Genomic DNA, 16997 nt, shown 5'->3' on the forward strand with positions numbered 1-16997 from the left:
ATGGTCTTGAATATATTCTTTAACCTCTCTGAGGTAATATGTCCTCATGAAGAAATGGAGGACTTTTCTCTTCCAATAGCTTCCCTGTGGGACTGAGACAAGAAGGCAAAGTGTTCTTATGTATCAGAGAAGTGCAGACCAGGTAGACATGACCTGCCCTGAGTATTAATTGTCCCTAATTCTTTCAATGGCGAGGCTGTAAAAAGTGCCTCACCCAGACTGGGAGGATAACATAGGTGTAAGAAACTGTGGTTGTTTTCACATGTGTCAATCATTGGTTAGTGGAAGTTGACACAACTCAGGGTTGTGTCTCCCTTTGTCTGTCTTGCAGGATGATGACACCCTTTTTCTCCCATGGACTCCTCTTGCTAGCAGGCCTGTGTTACCTGCTTTCCAGAACCCAAGCTACATATGAAGAATTCTACAGTGACACAAGCATTAATCGTTTTAATTGCCGGAAGGTAGCTCTCACCATCAGCAATTTTTCCATCTCTTTGTACAAAGAGATGGCGCAGGAGTCAAAACATGAAAATATTTTATTCTCCCCTGTTAGAGTTGTTGCTTCGATTTTAATGCTCTCCCTAGGAGCCAATGGTAATGTTAGCCAACATACCCTGGAGGCCCTAAAGCTCAACAAAACAGGCTTGTCTGAAGCTGAGATCCACAAGTGTTTCCAGTATCTACTTCGTGCCCTCAACCAGCCCAACGAGGTGTCCCCACTGAGAAGTGGTAGCAGTGTGTTCATCCACCGGAACCTGAACCAGGGGAACAAATCTGTGGAGATGATCAAGAACCTGTACTTATCTGAAGTCGTGGCTATCAACTTCAGAGACTGCAATGAAGCCAAGACCCAGATCAACAATCATATGATGAAGAAAACCAACAGGAAAATCATGCACATGACCAAAGAGCTGAAGAATGACACATTCCTTGCCATGATGAACTACATTATCTGGAATGGTAAGGGCGATGTCACTAAGCTGAGCTGGCTCCAGGAAATTTCTCCAAATAGATGCTCATATCCCGATGTTCTGTCTCCTTGGCACCCCAAAGTAGAGGAGGGAAAAATGCCTAGATGTGTCTTCTTTAGTCTTTCGCCAATAAGCAGCATAACAGTTTTCAACGCCCAATGAGACTGGGGATGGGATGGAGAATTAAAGCAACCCCTCAGCTGGCCTTGAAAGATCATTCTCTGCACAAATGTTCTTTTGAAATCTGCTTGAGTGAAACAGGAGAATATATAGTGTTTTCCAAAAGAAATTATAGCACAGCATACATAGGGCAGTTTCCATGGAGAAATGCTGAGGCACAGTAAGCATTATAGAGTCATCTTTGGAGCCTGAAAACATTGGCTTCCAGTGTGGCCTCCTTCAGCCATTACCTGTCTGTTAGACAAGCCATTTTATCTGCTTTGGGTGTGACTGTCCATTTACCATGGACAAAGCTAGCCCAATTCTGTGAGCTGTGAAAGAATTAGTGAGGTGACATAGTGCATGGAACTTTGTGGAGCACAGGACCTGATTAACTAACCTTGACCCCAAGCATGACCTCCTGCCTGGAAACAGTTAGGTCAGGCCCCTGATGGGAACATCTGTGCACCGAGGGAATATATAGCCTGGGGAAGGGCTAGGAGTTGAGGCTAAGGCCTGCTCCTCTTCTCCTGAGCTCCCTTTCCCCTGGACAAAGTCCAGGGGAAAGCACCCAGGCCATAGCTCCATTCCCTTCCCGGACCCGTCACCCCGCCAATGAGAACATGAGGCCAGGGTCTCTGAGGGTCCTAATGAGGGTCATGCCTGTGAGTATAGTTCCCTGAGGTCCCTACATATTCTGATGGCCATGATGATCGTGTTTTTGTACAGCCCTGGAAAAGCTACCCAGATATTTGTACTGCATCTAGGGGCTCAGGAAAGGACTCAAGGTACTAGAAAGGTGTGCCTTGAAAATAGATTAAACCATTGCCTGAAAAGGACAAGAAGCCCCTAGGAAAACAAAACCAAAAAAATGTACAGGTGTGACTTAGGGGCCACTGACCCCTAAGTCTTTATGATTTAGAATCCCCAGGGAACCATTAAGTAAACCTAATATTGATTTTTTTTTCAAAGACACTTTACCTTTGGAATCTGATAGAATACACCCAAATTCTGCATCCCTCCCCAAGTTCAAGCGACCCTCACAAAGCCCTTGTGCCATATTATACCCATTCTTATTCTGTTTTTGGCTGATAAAACCAGGGCTCCAAGAGAAGAGTCCTTGCTCCTTTCTTCTGATACACTCGCGCAGACATAGATCCACCCTAGCTGACATCCCCTCTTCATCATCTCCAGGCAAAATTATCAGCAACTTTGATTGTCAGTTCATCAAGATGGAGAATTTCTACCTAGGACGTAGGCAGGCCATGAAAGTACCGATGGTCAACAACGTGGGTGTGTATCATCTGTTCCAAGTCAACGATCTGTCTAGCACGGTGCTAATGCATACCAACAACAAAGGCAGCGCCATAGCCTACTTCATCATACCTAAAAACAAGAACTTGTACAAGGTAGAGGAGAGATTGACTTTCCCACACTTCCGCCGGATGACTCAACAATTTAGCCTAAGGTGAGTCCCAGAACCACCCAACATCGGATTATTATGTGACAAAGGCCCTAGAAGACTGGCCAGAAGCTGGGGCCACAGCCGCTTTGAGCTTCTAGACAGACAAGTGTTCATTCCCATGCCATAGGCCAGGCTTGTTGACAGAACCATGCTCAAAATGAAGAGGTGAACATGTTGTCCTCGGGGAAATCAGACCCAGGTATGGCATACACATTGTAGCCTCAATAGGCAGAGCCCAGGGCAGAGACCACAGCTGCAGTGTATATTATGGCTGAGACAAGAAGATGGAGATGGCTCTCAGGCCCTAGCCACCTTGCGGGTTAGAGTTCAAGGTGGAGAGTCCATGGGGTGTTTGAAGGGTAGGAAAAGAGCCTTGCGGAAAAGTCTCAGACAGAAAAGATCACCCAGGGCATGACTACAAGAGACTCCTCCGTTCCTCTGTCGCTCTTGCGTGGAGTGTATCAGGCCCCAGAAATCAGTGAACCAGTGCTGTGTAAGCTAACCCACACCCTGTTGCCTGTTAAGTGAGGTGTGCTAGGAAACACATGGACACCCAGATAGGCCAGAGGTGAACTATAGGCAAAGGTGCCACTCTGCTGCCTGGCACAGCACTTTCTGAGGCCCAGAACTTGCAACGGAGAGCAGAGAGCTGTTGAGAGCCCAAGACCCAAACTGAGCACTGAACCTTCAGCATGGCAATGACAGGGAGAGGAGAACTGTGGCACTCAGCTATGCTGACTCCCACTCTCCTGGGAGTCATGTCTTGGGGGGCGGGGTAACCCTGGCTGAGTAAGAGGGGGTGACCAAACACTGTAGGGCACAGTGAGACATGGTTCCATGTGAACACCTGAGTCTGTCTGGAGGGCTTCTCAGAGGAGGTGGCATTTTAGAGGCTCCGGGGACAAAGTGTTCCTTCCACACTAAAGGAAAGCTTCCTTTCCTCCCTGCTAGGATGGTCAAGGTACACATACCCACATTGTCACTGTCTGAGTCTCATGACGTGGACACAATAATGGAGCTACTAGGAATCACCCCTGTTTTCAACAAGAAAGCCAACAGCTCAGTGATCATGGAACAAACACCTCAGAAGTCCTTCAAGGTGAGGTCACCTCACAGTGCGGTTCCAGAATTTGTTTGAGTCAAATAGGTAGAGGTGCAGCTCAGGTGTGAGGGTAAGGAGAAGACAAAGGGTGTGGATCAAGGCAAGGCTGAACTTCTCTGGAGGACCTTTGGGATTTACTGGAGGATGGGGTCAGAGGTCAAGTTGCCATAGGGGGATTTTTTTGTTCTGCTGATAATGTAAGTGCTTTCCCTGAATCTCAATCTCACCTTTTTCTTGGGACCATTGAATTCTTGGGATTTAAATTACCCATATTCATACAGAGAGATGTAGGCTTAGTGGCCTGGGACATTATCCTAGAATTTTTCCACCTGTGGCATTTAGAGCAACTGGTCAACTACGAAGTCAGAAGTATTAATGATTTTCCCAAAGATACCACTGGTTCAGGGAAATGAAAGGCAGTTCAGAGTGGGCAGGATACCCTTGGAGTCTGAACACTCAGCGTCAGCTTCAGAAACCCAGTCTCTGAAGGGCTGACAGCTCACACTGGCAAGGGCACTCCCTGTGCAAAGGACATGAAATACAAATGTCCCAACCACTGTGGAGCTCTGAGCTGCATCCAAGGCCATGGGAGATGGAGTCAGGAAGGGAGCATGGAAGTGACAACGACTGGAGAGGGAGGGGAAAGGTGGCCGCCATGGAGCAGGCTGAGGGCTGAGGGCGGGGGCGGACACAAACTGTTGGAGCTTCTTCCTTCGTGAGTTCCTCACGAGATCTTGTTCTAGGCTGTGGTGGCTCCTGCCCCCTTCTGACATGGTTCTGCTTCCTTTCTTACAGGTGGTTAGTAAGGCCATGCTGACCCTCGATGAAATGGGGATAAAATCCACTACAGGTTCATGCATTGAAAGTAAACAATGGTCTGATATTCCTCTTGTTAGACTAAATAGACCCTTCATACTCTTCATCCAGGACCCAGAAAACAAAGCACCCCTCTTTTTAGGTAGGGTAGTCAATCCCAGAGAGTAAGTGCTCTTGGGAATCAACCCCTCTCCTGAGAGTCGTGTCCCCTCCCCGCTGACATTAAACATGGGATACTTTTACCTACACCTGAGTGTCCAGCTAACCCTCTACTGGTGGTGCCTGTGCCTTCCTCTTTTCCGTGAGGTGTGTGAAGTCTCAAGGTCACAGCCCATGTCCATGTCTCCTGCATTCATGCTGTCACATCTCCAGCACTGAAGGGAGAGGGCCGTGTCCCCTTATGGTTGCACTGTGTCAACTTATGCCGCCCTATCCTCTCTATCTTACTGGGAATTTCCTTCGAATGGCTGGAGGAGATGGAGCATGACCCCAGCCTTTGTCCCTGTCATTTTTTCCCTGCCAGAGGTGTTTCACAAGTCACCGAATGAAAAGGAAGGTCTCTGGGTCTTGGCCTCTGTCTCCTCAAGCCAGTCAGGCCTGTGAGCCCAAAGCCACTTACTTTGTTCCCCTCATCCTTGCTGACCATGAAGCCATTCTGTACAGGTGGCTCTAAATGGTCATAACAAGGGCATGTCACTACAGAAGAAGAACACCTACCCTTTCCCATGGGCCCCCTGAGATCTTCCTGAAGTCACCTGCCCCTACCCCCATCTTCAGACTCTTGGTGTAGTATTCCAAAGGCAAGTGTAAGTCTCAGACCTTAAGATTCTTCCTGACATGGGAACAGGCAGTCCATCCCTGCCCTCATCAGCCATCAGCCTTGCTAACTGCCTGCAGCAGCCAGAAGCCCCATCCCAGACAATGCAGCTACTGCCCAGAACACCTCTGTGCTATGGGAGTGCTACCCATTCCAAGCTCATCTAGAGATACCCCTCCATCCCTGAATAAATGTGGACAGAAAGCAATGGCTTGAATCATAAGATTGATTATTTTACATCCAAAATGTCATAGTCGTGTGATTTCACAGGAGTCGGTAATTAACACATACCTAAAGGTGGCAGTTTTTATAGTGATCTACTAGTACCACCAACCTTCCCAAATTCCACCAAAGGATACGAGCATCCTCATGATGGCAGTGACACTGAACTGCAGGGTGTCAGGATCTGGGTTCTAGTTGGGACTGAGGCATGCATGCTATGTGACCTCTGAGAAGCCATCAAACTCTGAGCCTTAATATTTATCTCGGGGATGGTAAAGTCAATTTTGATATGTTAGGGTTTATTTCCATCTCAGTAGCCCATGTGCCATGGCAAGGGACGGTGTCCTTCCCATCAGGAGTATTCTCTAGGAACCAGGCCTCCCCACAGAGGTGCTGGAGAAGATTCCCTAAATGCCTGTAGTAGCACTTCACAAATCTGGCGAGAGACAAAGTGCCATTGGCCATGCAGAAGAGCAGTGAGTTGCAACTGAAGTTCTGGGTGTCAGCCCACCAGAAAGGAATCCTCTGCTGGGTCAGTCTTGTTTAGGCAAGGCCACCGTACTGCAGACCCTGGAATGGCTTTTGCTTCTGCGGTGCCTTTACATGTTTGCTGCAGCTGTCTTTCTCTGATACCTAACATGGTGTGAGGGGCTGTGGGCAGACCTTCTCTGCCTGTGATACAGTGTGCTCATCTCTTAGAAACATCCTGGTTTACTGGGCATTGTCACCTCTGCATTGTCAAGAAGATGATTCCCCCATTAAGCTGTACTATCTAGTTTGATAACAATATTGATAACTTAAAAGAGTTTTGATGAATAAAAATAAATACCAGGATATGTTTCACAGCCAGGGTCTGTGAGTTTCACCTGATGAGCAGCTCAAGTTAAGGATTAACAATTGAATCCCAGTAGCCCAGCTAGTTTAGATTCTTTTAACCCTAATGTCGGGAGATGTGTTCACAGGTCTCGGAGTGCATCACGGAAGAAACAAAAACTTTGAAAATAACAAAGTTAGACTAAGATGTTTTTGTTAAATAGCACTGAGTTGAATGTGGAACTCTTTAAGGCCAGGGAACAAGAACAAAGCAAACCAGCTATTCCTGGCTGATGTACTCTCCTTTCTAGGTTTGGTTGAATGATTGATTCCTTATACTCATTTCTGCCCTCAATCTCCTGGTATAAAAAACTATTAAGGATTTAATATGTACCTAAAGATTTAAAGTAGAGCTGTCTGAAGGAAACACCAAGAGAGTTTGTGAGTGCCTTTTCCCCTAACCCCCTCAGTTAGAAATGTCTAGCTTCACCAACTCCATGGATTCCCATTGAAGCCCTGTGCTGCTGGAGGCTGCCCCCCATCAGACAGTGGTAACCCAAAGCAGGACAAAGATACTACCAGGAATTCTCATTTCTGGAAAGCTTACCACCCCCTACCCACCCACCCCACCCCTACCGCTCAGAGAGCTAGTCTGCTACACACAAAATAAAATTTCTTGAACCTTGAGGAATCTTAGGCCCACAACTCAAGTTTTGAACATTTTTCTAAGATCACACTGGGCTGCCCAGTGGAGAAACAACCACCGTGCTAGAACTCTCCCTATCCCCATTTCACTAGTTCACAACTGAGCACAACATTATGAGAACCCCTCCCCCACCACCACCTGTCCCCAAACCACCCTCAGGAGACTGGAAGTTTATGTGAGTCCAACTGAAGCTCAGAGTGTCCAGGGACGGATGGTGGTGGAAGGGACTTAAGGAAGTAAGGTCATTCCTACGTTTGTGGTGACTGTGGTAGATATGGGAGAAGCAAGATGTTAGCATGTTACCAAGCTGGGCTACATGCCTCCAACATGACAAGCCAGGTTCCAGTTTGGGGACTTCAGCTGGAGTTGAATGGAGCTGTCACTCCCCAGTGGTGAGAGGGCTGCTCACCCAGACAGAAGGAGAGGCTGGTTTTACTGGGAGTTTGTGATGGGCTAAAGTTTGGCACTTGTCCACGAATCCTGGGCATTGTTTAAAAACATCTCGTGATGGAGCACTTCGACCTTGAGCTTAGACTGCAGTTTCCTTTAGCCTTGCATCTGTCACTTGGAGCCACTGTCCTCGACGTGGGTGTAGAACACCAGGTGACAGCCTATGCTATTTGAACAGCTTTCCATTCCATGCCAGAACTAGGACTCTGAAGAGATAGTCAGGTGTGTGTCCTGTTGTGCTTGTGTGACCTCCAGTGAGGGAAGGGTCCACGTCAGTGTGTGTGTGTGTGTGTGTGTGTGTGTGTGTGCGTGTGTGTTCCTATAGGCATTTCTGCAGATGCTGTATGATGGTGTGATGGTGTGTGATGGTGTGTGTGTGTGTGTGTGTGTGTGTGTGTGTGTGTGTGTGTGTGTGTGTCTAGGAAGGCTACTTCATGCTATAGCATGAAGTAGATGCACATGTGAGGAAAAAGCAGCTTTATTCCCTCCTTCCTCAAGGCAAAGCTCCCCCTCCCTGGGATGGATGGACACCATCAGCTTTTCTCAGCCCCACCAAGGTCCCTTTCTGTGGCATTAGGCACTTGACCTATCTCTCTATTCCCAAACAAACAGTACATAGCAGAAGGCCAGGTCTTGGTGTGAGAATTCCCAGGGCAGGAGTGGTAGCTCACACACTGACTGGAGACAGGTAACCCTGAAGACACCATGGCTCATGCACTGCCATAGGCCCCTGATGCTCATGAACCTACTGCCCTATGCTCAGCTGCTCCTTGATGTGGGCTGAGGTAGCCTCAGAACTCCGTCCCTTCTCTGATTTCAGAAAGGACTAAACTGAAGTGATTGCTCCCCGCTGAGCTAAACTTAGACAACAGGCACACCATGGGTCACAGCAGCATATGGTCAGGCTCCCAAGCTGCCCTGGGTTCTTTTTCACCAACAGTGCCCCGGGCACATAGGGACTGAATGTTCCTTTTCCTACTCAATCCATGAAGTCACCAGAGCAACAGCCTGAGGGACAGTTGGCACCGCAATCCAGCCCACTCTGTCTCCTGCTGGCCCTGTCAATCCTGATAAGTAAGTCTTCACCAGCCTCCTCCTGAGCACACAGGGTGGGTATGGCCAGCCCCCCACCTAGCTCAGCACACTTCTTATACAAGGGACCCTGAAGCATCCAGGGTTTTGATGGAGCCAGAGAAGGAAAATAGCCTTCCTCTGAGCTTTCAGCACACAGTGGGCCCACAGGTGTTGCTGGACATGCTGGCCTGGTCCAACTTATGCCACCCTCCCAGACCTAGGCTGACTTTGGGTCTCCTGTTCCCCAGTCTCTGTTGGCCAAAGGTCGGGAGCCACAGAGGGTGCTCATCTCTGAACCAATACCTTTGGAATCCAAGCCCAAACACATGCCCACACCTTAACTGGGATGGAATGGCCCATGCCCAACCAACTATCAGTTCTGGCTGATCAAAACACATTTCCCAGATTTCCTTGAAACAGTCCCAGATCCTCATTCCTCTGCTTTCTGAGCCCATCCTCCTGCCCCAGAAATCCTTTGATCTCCTGCTGGAAACTCCAAAGAAGGGAGAGAGGTGTGTTTATTAACTCTTCAGATAACCTAGCTGCCCCTCTGCCCACCTCCTCCCTCTTTCTTATCTGGGTCCATGACCCCATCCTTCACCTTTGGTGCCTCCCTGGTTCCCTGGCCCGCGTCCACCACCTCTCATCAGAGGACTGTTTCCAGTGTAACAGACACAAAAGCCAGCCATAGCAGAAAGACCCCTCTGGAGGTAAGCTGGGAGTCATGGCAGAAAGACCCCTCTGGGGGTGAGCTGGGAGCCATGGCAGAAAGACCCCTCTGGGGGTGAGCTGGGACATGAAATGGAGTCTTTAGACATGCCTCAGACAGAGACAGTTGAAGAAGACACTGGCAAGGCCAGGGTAAGGTCAGGGACCCAAACAAGAAGGTTGACAAGGCAACAACTCCAAGCAGAGCCTCAACAGTCAGTTCAGACCCTAAGGACTAGCTTTCAAGGCAGACTCTGAAATGCAGAAAACAAAAATATAGAGAGATGCTAAGTAGATACAGACTTTCTTATTAAGGCTATCCCCAGAAATCATCCAAAGAATTGCTGTGTTTGACTTTACAAAGTGTAAACAGTATACAGGGGTTAGTGCCATTGAATTCACTATGAGAGAATAGCCATCATGCATCTACATGAGCCGAACATCACAGCTCCCGACAAAGGCCAATGGCAATTTCATCTGTCCTTATAGTAGGACAACAATCATTAATCAACCAACAACCAGACAGATAATCAATAAGGGAGATGAAACTCAAAAGACAAAGATGATATGTACTCACTCATATGTGGACCTGCTTTATGATACATAGCAGTGACCATGCTTTATTAGAGCTCTTTTTAATGATGTTGCTCAGAATGGTTTCCTTCCAGATGATGATTGAGAAGCTAATTTAAAAAAAAATTGGTGCCAGGTACCACAAGAGTACAGAACTGTGCTATTTTCTGGGAGTTTGCTTTTTACTTTTTTTTTTAAATGGAGAGATGGAGAGTGCTGGATGTCTCTACATTTTTGTTCAAATGACTGCAGAACCTGGAAAAGATGTTGCTGCTATTGATGTATAACATACTGCTATTACACACACACACACACACACACACACACACACACACACACACACATATATATATATATATATATGTATATATATATTGAATTTTTTGAAACTTTAGCTGTGCTGTCAACTTTGGAAAACAGTATCCCAGTTTACCGTGTTGAGTTGGCATTGTACAGAAATTAACAGCCATATTGGTCTAGAAATGTTGAACTTAATTTTTTCCATTTGTACAGGGGTAACGAACTGTATTAAATATGTAAGGTCTTAAAAAAAGAAACATGCATAAATATAATAACGACAATTTACAGCCAAAAAAAGTCATCTACAACATTCCACCAACAGCATCACATATACTGTTCTCGGTGCCTGTGGACTATTGTTCCCCAAAGCAGGCCCAGTGGGATTGAGGAAGTGACACACCAGGAAACTAGAACAGGGACCATGCGTGGTAAACAGAGTCTTTAAGGGAGAGAAGGAGGAAGGATTATAGCACACATGTGGTATGGAAGCAAACCAGAAAATCCTGGAGGTAAAGGGTTAGAGGGAGAAGAGAGATAGTGCAGAGGGTGTCAACCCAAACATGGAGGGTATGAAGGTGCCTCAAGGTCACCTGCTACTTTGCAGGCTATTACAAAACAGTATATTACATTTCAGAGTAAAGCCGGGCAGTGGTGGTTCACACTTCAATCCCAGCACACGGGAGGCAGAGGCAGGTGGACTTCTGTGAGTTCCAGGCCACCCTGGTCTACAAAGCAAGTTCCAGGACATTCAAGGCTACACAGAGAGACTCTGTCACAAAACAAACAAACAAACAAACAAACAAAAAACCTAAAATAAATAAAATGAAGTCCATTTTAAAGTAAAATATTTGAGATTTAAATATAAATAAATAAAAATTAAATGACATAAACAGCCCATAAACAAACTGAAAATCTTGAAAACAAGTATCACAAAGACCATTCTTTTAAATATTTCTTTCAAATCTATTATTGGGAAACAGTAAACATCCAGTAGAAAAGCCAGCAAATAATATAATCAGCAAGCTTTAAAAAAAGAAAGAAAGAAAACTAAACAGAAATAGCCAAAGGAAATTTGCTAAAAGGAAGAGTGCACATGTGTGGCTTTTTTTTCCTGTGAGCACACATGTTATTTCACCTACAAACTATTTACTAAGCATGTATTATGTGCCAGGCACTGGTGTGCCACTGGAACAAAACAGACAAAAGTGTGTGCCTGTTGGAAGGCTGTCACTGGGGGATTCGGGCACATACAGGAGGTGCATACTAAGGGGAAAGACGATGAGTCCCATGGAGAGTCCTGTTATGCAGGAGATGGGGAGAGCTGGCATGAGGATCCTGCTCAGATGTCAGCGTCAGAAAAGACACCCCTCTGTGATCCCTTTGCCCACTGGTAAGATGGCATCTGAGACCCAAGGCAGGTAAAAGAGTGATCTGTGTGGGCGCTGGCAGGGCAAGTAGGCAGGAAGAGGGATAAGGTGTGTTTCCCATAGTTAAGGTCAGTGAACAGGCAGTTCTCTCAAAGCAGCCAAGAGTGTGAGGGGGTGGGCACAGACCATTTCACTTTCTTCTCTAATGTTTAAAAAGACACATTAATTTAAGAAGTCAATGGAAGGGGTAATGAGGAAATAAAGGGGCAGAGGGGCCAGGATACTCCAGGGGCCAGGATGCTCCATGGGACAAGATGCTCTGAGGGCCAGGATACTCCAGGAGGCAGCTCTATTCTTACCTGAATGGGGACCTGGCCTGCAGGAAAGAACCTCATCAGATTACCAGGAGAGGGTCCTTGGTCAGATGAATTTGGAGAGCTTTGGATTAGTCTTCACTTAAGGACTTGTTGTGGCCTTTAAAATATTCCCATTCAAGTGGGAAAAAAATAGAATAGTGTTCCCCAAGCTGTCCTTACCATGGAGGCAACTACCCCAAACCACCTCTGGCAATGCTGCACTCGGATCTCTGAGCTGTGAGTTCCAGGACAGACAGGAATACACAGAGAAACCCTGTCTCAAACAAAGGGGGTGATTTTTTATTAAGCGTGGTTGGCATGGGCGTGGCTCACTCTAGCAGTGATGGAGGGCATCTGATGGAGACAAGTCCAGACATAGAAGATCACAGAGCTCCCATCCACTACACATCTGTCCTTCTGCCTGTGTGCACGTTCCCTGTGCTCAAAGACACAGATGGCTTCCAAAGGCCCTCTGCTTCTGACACTCCCAGCCTGCATGGAAAGACACTGGTGTGGTGGGGCACCCACCAGCAGACATTTTTATTTCAGAATGACATTGGCGAAGCATGCGCTAACACTCTACTGCCCAGGTCTGACTTCCGCCCTCCCGGGCATTCCATGGAGGGCAATTGAGGTACCAAAGATAAGGTGAATGATGGCATCAGCCACAGGAGTTGGTGACCAGGCCCCAGTTGCACAATCTCACATCAACTTGAGCCTGTTAATATTAACCTCGTCTCCAGGCCAGAGAGGCATCAACAAGTCCCAGTCACTAGCCTCAGGAGGCTGTTTTGTTCATCTTGTTGACTAAACCACCTCAACCTCATTCTCTCACTTGACTGTCCACAGCAATCCTGTTCAATCCTCCATAGATACATGGACTACCATTTTACACTGCTGTCCATGGAACCAGAGCTTCTGCATTCTAGGCTACTTCTCTACCCCTGAGCTACACCTTCAGCCCCAAAGATAGCTTTAATCTCTGTGACTATGTGGGTGAATAGACAGACACTGGAAAACTGAGTGGGGGGAAAAAATTCCTGTAGAAACAGCATGAGTTGTCGGCCCCAGGGTTGTCACAAACTGCCATCTTGAGCCACTTTAGTAATTGTGCCATCAAAAGTGCTCCTAAAAATACATTTCTTCCCAGTGAGCATTTGCTTTGTTGGGACATCTTTTAGAGAGATCAGTGCTCAGATTCAGTCAACCAAGCAATCATCCACTGAACCTCACGTACTGATAAGTGACGCATAGCACTATGTGTCGGCTCAGGATCACACTCTGTGCTTTGTGTGGGATTCAGAGGGCTTAGTGAATGATTCTGAATTACAAACTTCTTGGTAATAAGAAAAAGGGACTTTATAGATCCTCTGCTGTCCTCCTGTTTGTTTGGAGGGTTGTCCTGAATGTTGCCATGGACAGTGATTCATGTTGCACACTGTGCATGAGTGCCTACTTTGGGTGGTCCACCATGAAGATATTTCAGCACAGTTAGACATTTGGAAATTTCCATAATAGAACACCCTTATTGTGCTACCCAAGGACAGACAGGTGCTGCTGTGAATTGAGTTGTATTTCATATGTCGAGATTCTAACCTCCGGTAACACAGGAGACCACACTTTGGAACCAGGTTCTTCACAAAGGCAATCAAGTGAAAATGAGTGTGTCTGGGACATCTTAACATAATCTGTATCCTTAGAAAAGGGGGCACTTGAATGTGGCAGCATGGACCTGAGTAAACCACTTGAACACAGACGGCATGTTAGATGAGGTTACTGAGAGGTCATCATGGATGTAAACACGAAGATGACCCTCTGTCAGCCAAGGAGAGGTCTGGGCAGGGCTCAGGAATCAATTCTATCAATAGCATTTCTAACCTCTGGAACTATGAAAAGTAGTGATTCCTGGTGTTGTGCCAGTGTATGGTGTTCAGTCATGGCCACCATAGCTAACAGTGTCCTGATCAGATCTTTGTACTTGAACTTAAGTAAGGATGGTGTTTAATAGTATTTGAGGGAAGGGGGTTCCTCTTGCAATGTTGGAAACCTGGGAAATGAGCAGGTACTAATATCTACCTTGGGAGAAACTAAGGAATGGAGGAGCATCATTCTCTGGCATCTGAGGGGCAACTCATGTTCAGTACTGAGGCAATAAGCATAGAATTTTTATCATTGCCGACTCACCCAATGGCATTCCCCAAAGTAGAATATCTAAGACAAAGTGTTTGGGGTTGGGGTCATTCCTAGAGATAACCATTCATGAGCTATTTCTTGCTGGGCAATATACTTGAACTCTTTGCTATTCAAAAAGACATAGGTACTCTTGACTCCTTCTAGGGTTTCAGGGAGGTCTTTAACATGGCACTACATTTAAAGCTCCAGGTACACAGTAGGTGCTCTAGCAATTGGAGTAACCACCCTGAAACAACATTGAGATTAGCCAGGTGAGGTTCAGTGAACTGGCTCAAAGACTTGTTTGTTCAATAAATAAGTGCAGGTGAAGGCCAGCAGCATGTGGGTGTGCATGTGTAGATATCAGAATCAATACTGCAGTGCTATCGGGTGTTTATCCCCGGTGGACACTGAGAACTGATTAGGACTCCCCACCAGTGCCCGGAGAAGGCATGGTACAGTAGACAGGGTTCTCACTGGTGTGGAGCATAAAATAAGATTCTAATCCTCATTTGCCTCCAGTGGGGTGGACCTTTGTAAGGTTCAGATTTCTCCAACCTACACTCCCTTGTCTTCCAGTGAGAGCTCTGGCTTCTATGAATGACAAGCCCTGCTGTGTGGGCCAGTCGTGCTGTCATGTCATGGCACACATCCCTAATCGCCATGATTCTATTTCCTCTCTGTTCAAACAGTTCCACAATTCCTACTACAGTGATCCCCCAGGATGCACCACATAGGACCCAAGATGGCGGCTGGGATGGGAACAGCTTACTGAGTTGCCTAAAGATCTCTAAAGTGCCTCCCAAGTGTTCATTATGCATCTCCCAAGGTCTTCTCCCCTCTACTTTCCTCCTTTCCTCCCTTCCAACCTCTTTCCTACCCCTCTTCCTCTCTCCCTCTCCCTTTCCCCCTCCTTCCCTCTCTCTCTTTCTCCCCCTCCCTCCCTCTCTGTCTCTCTCTCTGTCTCTCTCTTTCTCTGTCTCTGTCTGTCTCTTGTTTATGTGGGTACATGATGTGTACACGGCAATGTGTAGGCCAGAGGTTGACAGCAGTTGTCTTCCTCAAGCCCTCTTCCTTATTTGTTGACACAGATTCTCTCACTGAGCCTGAGCCTGAACAATTCAGGTAGACCAGCTGGTCAGTGAGCTCCAGGAACCCAGTTCTGGGCTTACAGGTGTATGTTACATCACCTAGCTTTGACGTATGTGCTGTGGATCTGAACTCAGGTCCTCATGCTTGCATGGCAAACACTGTACCGACTGAGCCTACCCTCACCGTCTCCCAAGGTTTTCATGTGGTGAATATTTATCCTTTTTCCTGGGTAAGGTCCTTCATCAAGACTTAACCTGCTATTCCATCCCTCTTTTCCAGTTTATATATCTACTGTCCTTTCTAGAACCAGAGTCCTATATCCTAGCCTACATCACCCAAATCCCTTTTGTGACTCCTGGATATCTAGACTAGTTTGAATAAGACTACCAGCCCACCATACTTCACAAAGGAGTTGAATCCCCAGAGTCATTTGTTAATGGTACAAACATTTTCAAAACAAAACCTAACCATGGGGTCTAAAGAGGAATCTTTCAGAAAGTGATTAGGGCTAGATTAGGTCATTAAGACAGGGCTCCCAAGATCTGATGGTTTATAAAAAGTAGGAGTACAAGATTTGCAGATATGAACATAGACTCCCTGCCACATGATGTCATTAGCTGTCTTGTGACACTGACAATAAGGAAGTTATGTGCAGAACTAAGCCAACGCAAACAACATGGCCTGAACCCTCAAATCAGTGAACTAACTAAACCTCTTTTTTAAAAATTTCCCATCTCCCAGTCACAGTTAGCAGATCACAGTGTTCACCCACAGAGAGAGTGAGTCCTGGATGTGCTTTCAACCCACTCTGTCAGGCCGTGGTAGATCAAACATGTACAACTGCCCATTTCATCCTTAGAAAATTTGGCCAAAGAAACTCCAGGACAAACTATTAACCCAAGGAAAGAACTAGGTGCGCATGTGCATGCGTGTGAGCGTGAGCGTGTGTGTGTGTGTGTGTGTGTGTGTGTGTGTGTGTGTGTGTGTGTGTGTGTGTAAGGCTGTCAGATTTAAGTGGTATTATGAAGAACACCTAGCACTGGAGACCTCATGAAGCCTCACTGTTGTGTTCTTCTTCCAGCCTTCAAGACAACTCCAAATGTGCCTGTCCCCAGGAAGCTGCTCACCAGAGCAGAAAGAACGTGAGTGTAGGTGACTCATCGCCCAGCTTGGCCAGCTTGCTTCAGTTTCTACAGGCTTTTTGCTTTGAACGAGTCACTCAGAGTTTCCTGGGCTTACCTGTAAAATATGACAACAACTGTCTCTTGTAGTGGGGGTGGGGATTGGGTCCTCAAAGTGCATCCCTAGCAGACAAATTAGTCAAGAGCAACTGCTCTCCCTACTCCAAATATTGATCTGTTGCTGCTTGTGCTTCTACACAGAGGAACAAAACACTGCTTGTGCACATCCTGGAAACATGTGAAAGGGAACAAAGATGATGAGCTGTAGGGATTCCATAGGAACACACCAGAATGGGGACCCTATGAGGGAACTATTCCAGTCACTTAGCCAGCATTCTCTGTCCTGCTTTCTGACTATGAACAGCCTGTCCATCCTCTGCATCCAGCTTAAAACCTCCTGGTAGAGAAGGCTTCATTTTAGGGAATGCTAGCTGAATTCAGAGAATTCAAGGGGAACCTAAACAACTCAGGGTTCTGAAGCAAGCCAGCATAGGGAATGGTTAAGAACCTAGGACTCCACTTGGTTTCTCTCTCTCTCTCTCTCTCTCTCTCTCTCTCTCTCTCTCTCTCTCTCTCCTCTCTCTCTCTCCACTTAGAAGCCTAGTTCTTTTACATGCACATACCACACACACACACACACACACACTGCTCCA

The 16997-nt window shown here is 46.7% G+C and overlaps 1 protein-coding gene across 1 annotated transcript; it reads left to right on the forward strand.

Moving 5' to 3' along the window:
- The first annotated feature begins 332 nt into the window (after positions 1-332).
- On the forward strand, positions 333-16434 carry LOC103158570 (alpha-1-antitrypsin 1-6). The gene is made up of 5 exons (XM_027416487.1): positions 333-960; positions 2325-2598; positions 3547-3694; positions 4493-4677; positions 16245-16434. The coding sequence occupies exons 1-5, from the start codon at positions 333-335 to the stop codon at positions 16432-16434; spliced, it is 1425 nt and encodes a 474-aa protein (XP_027272288.1).
- Positions 16435-16997: the final 563 nt, after the last annotated feature.

This window comes from Cricetulus griseus, chromosome 5, assembly GCF_003668045.3.
Source record: "Cricetulus griseus strain 17A/GY chromosome 5, alternate assembly CriGri-PICRH-1.0, whole genome shotgun sequence".
In the NCBI taxonomy this organism is placed as follows: Eukaryota; Metazoa; Chordata; class Mammalia; order Rodentia; family Cricetidae; genus Cricetulus; species Cricetulus griseus.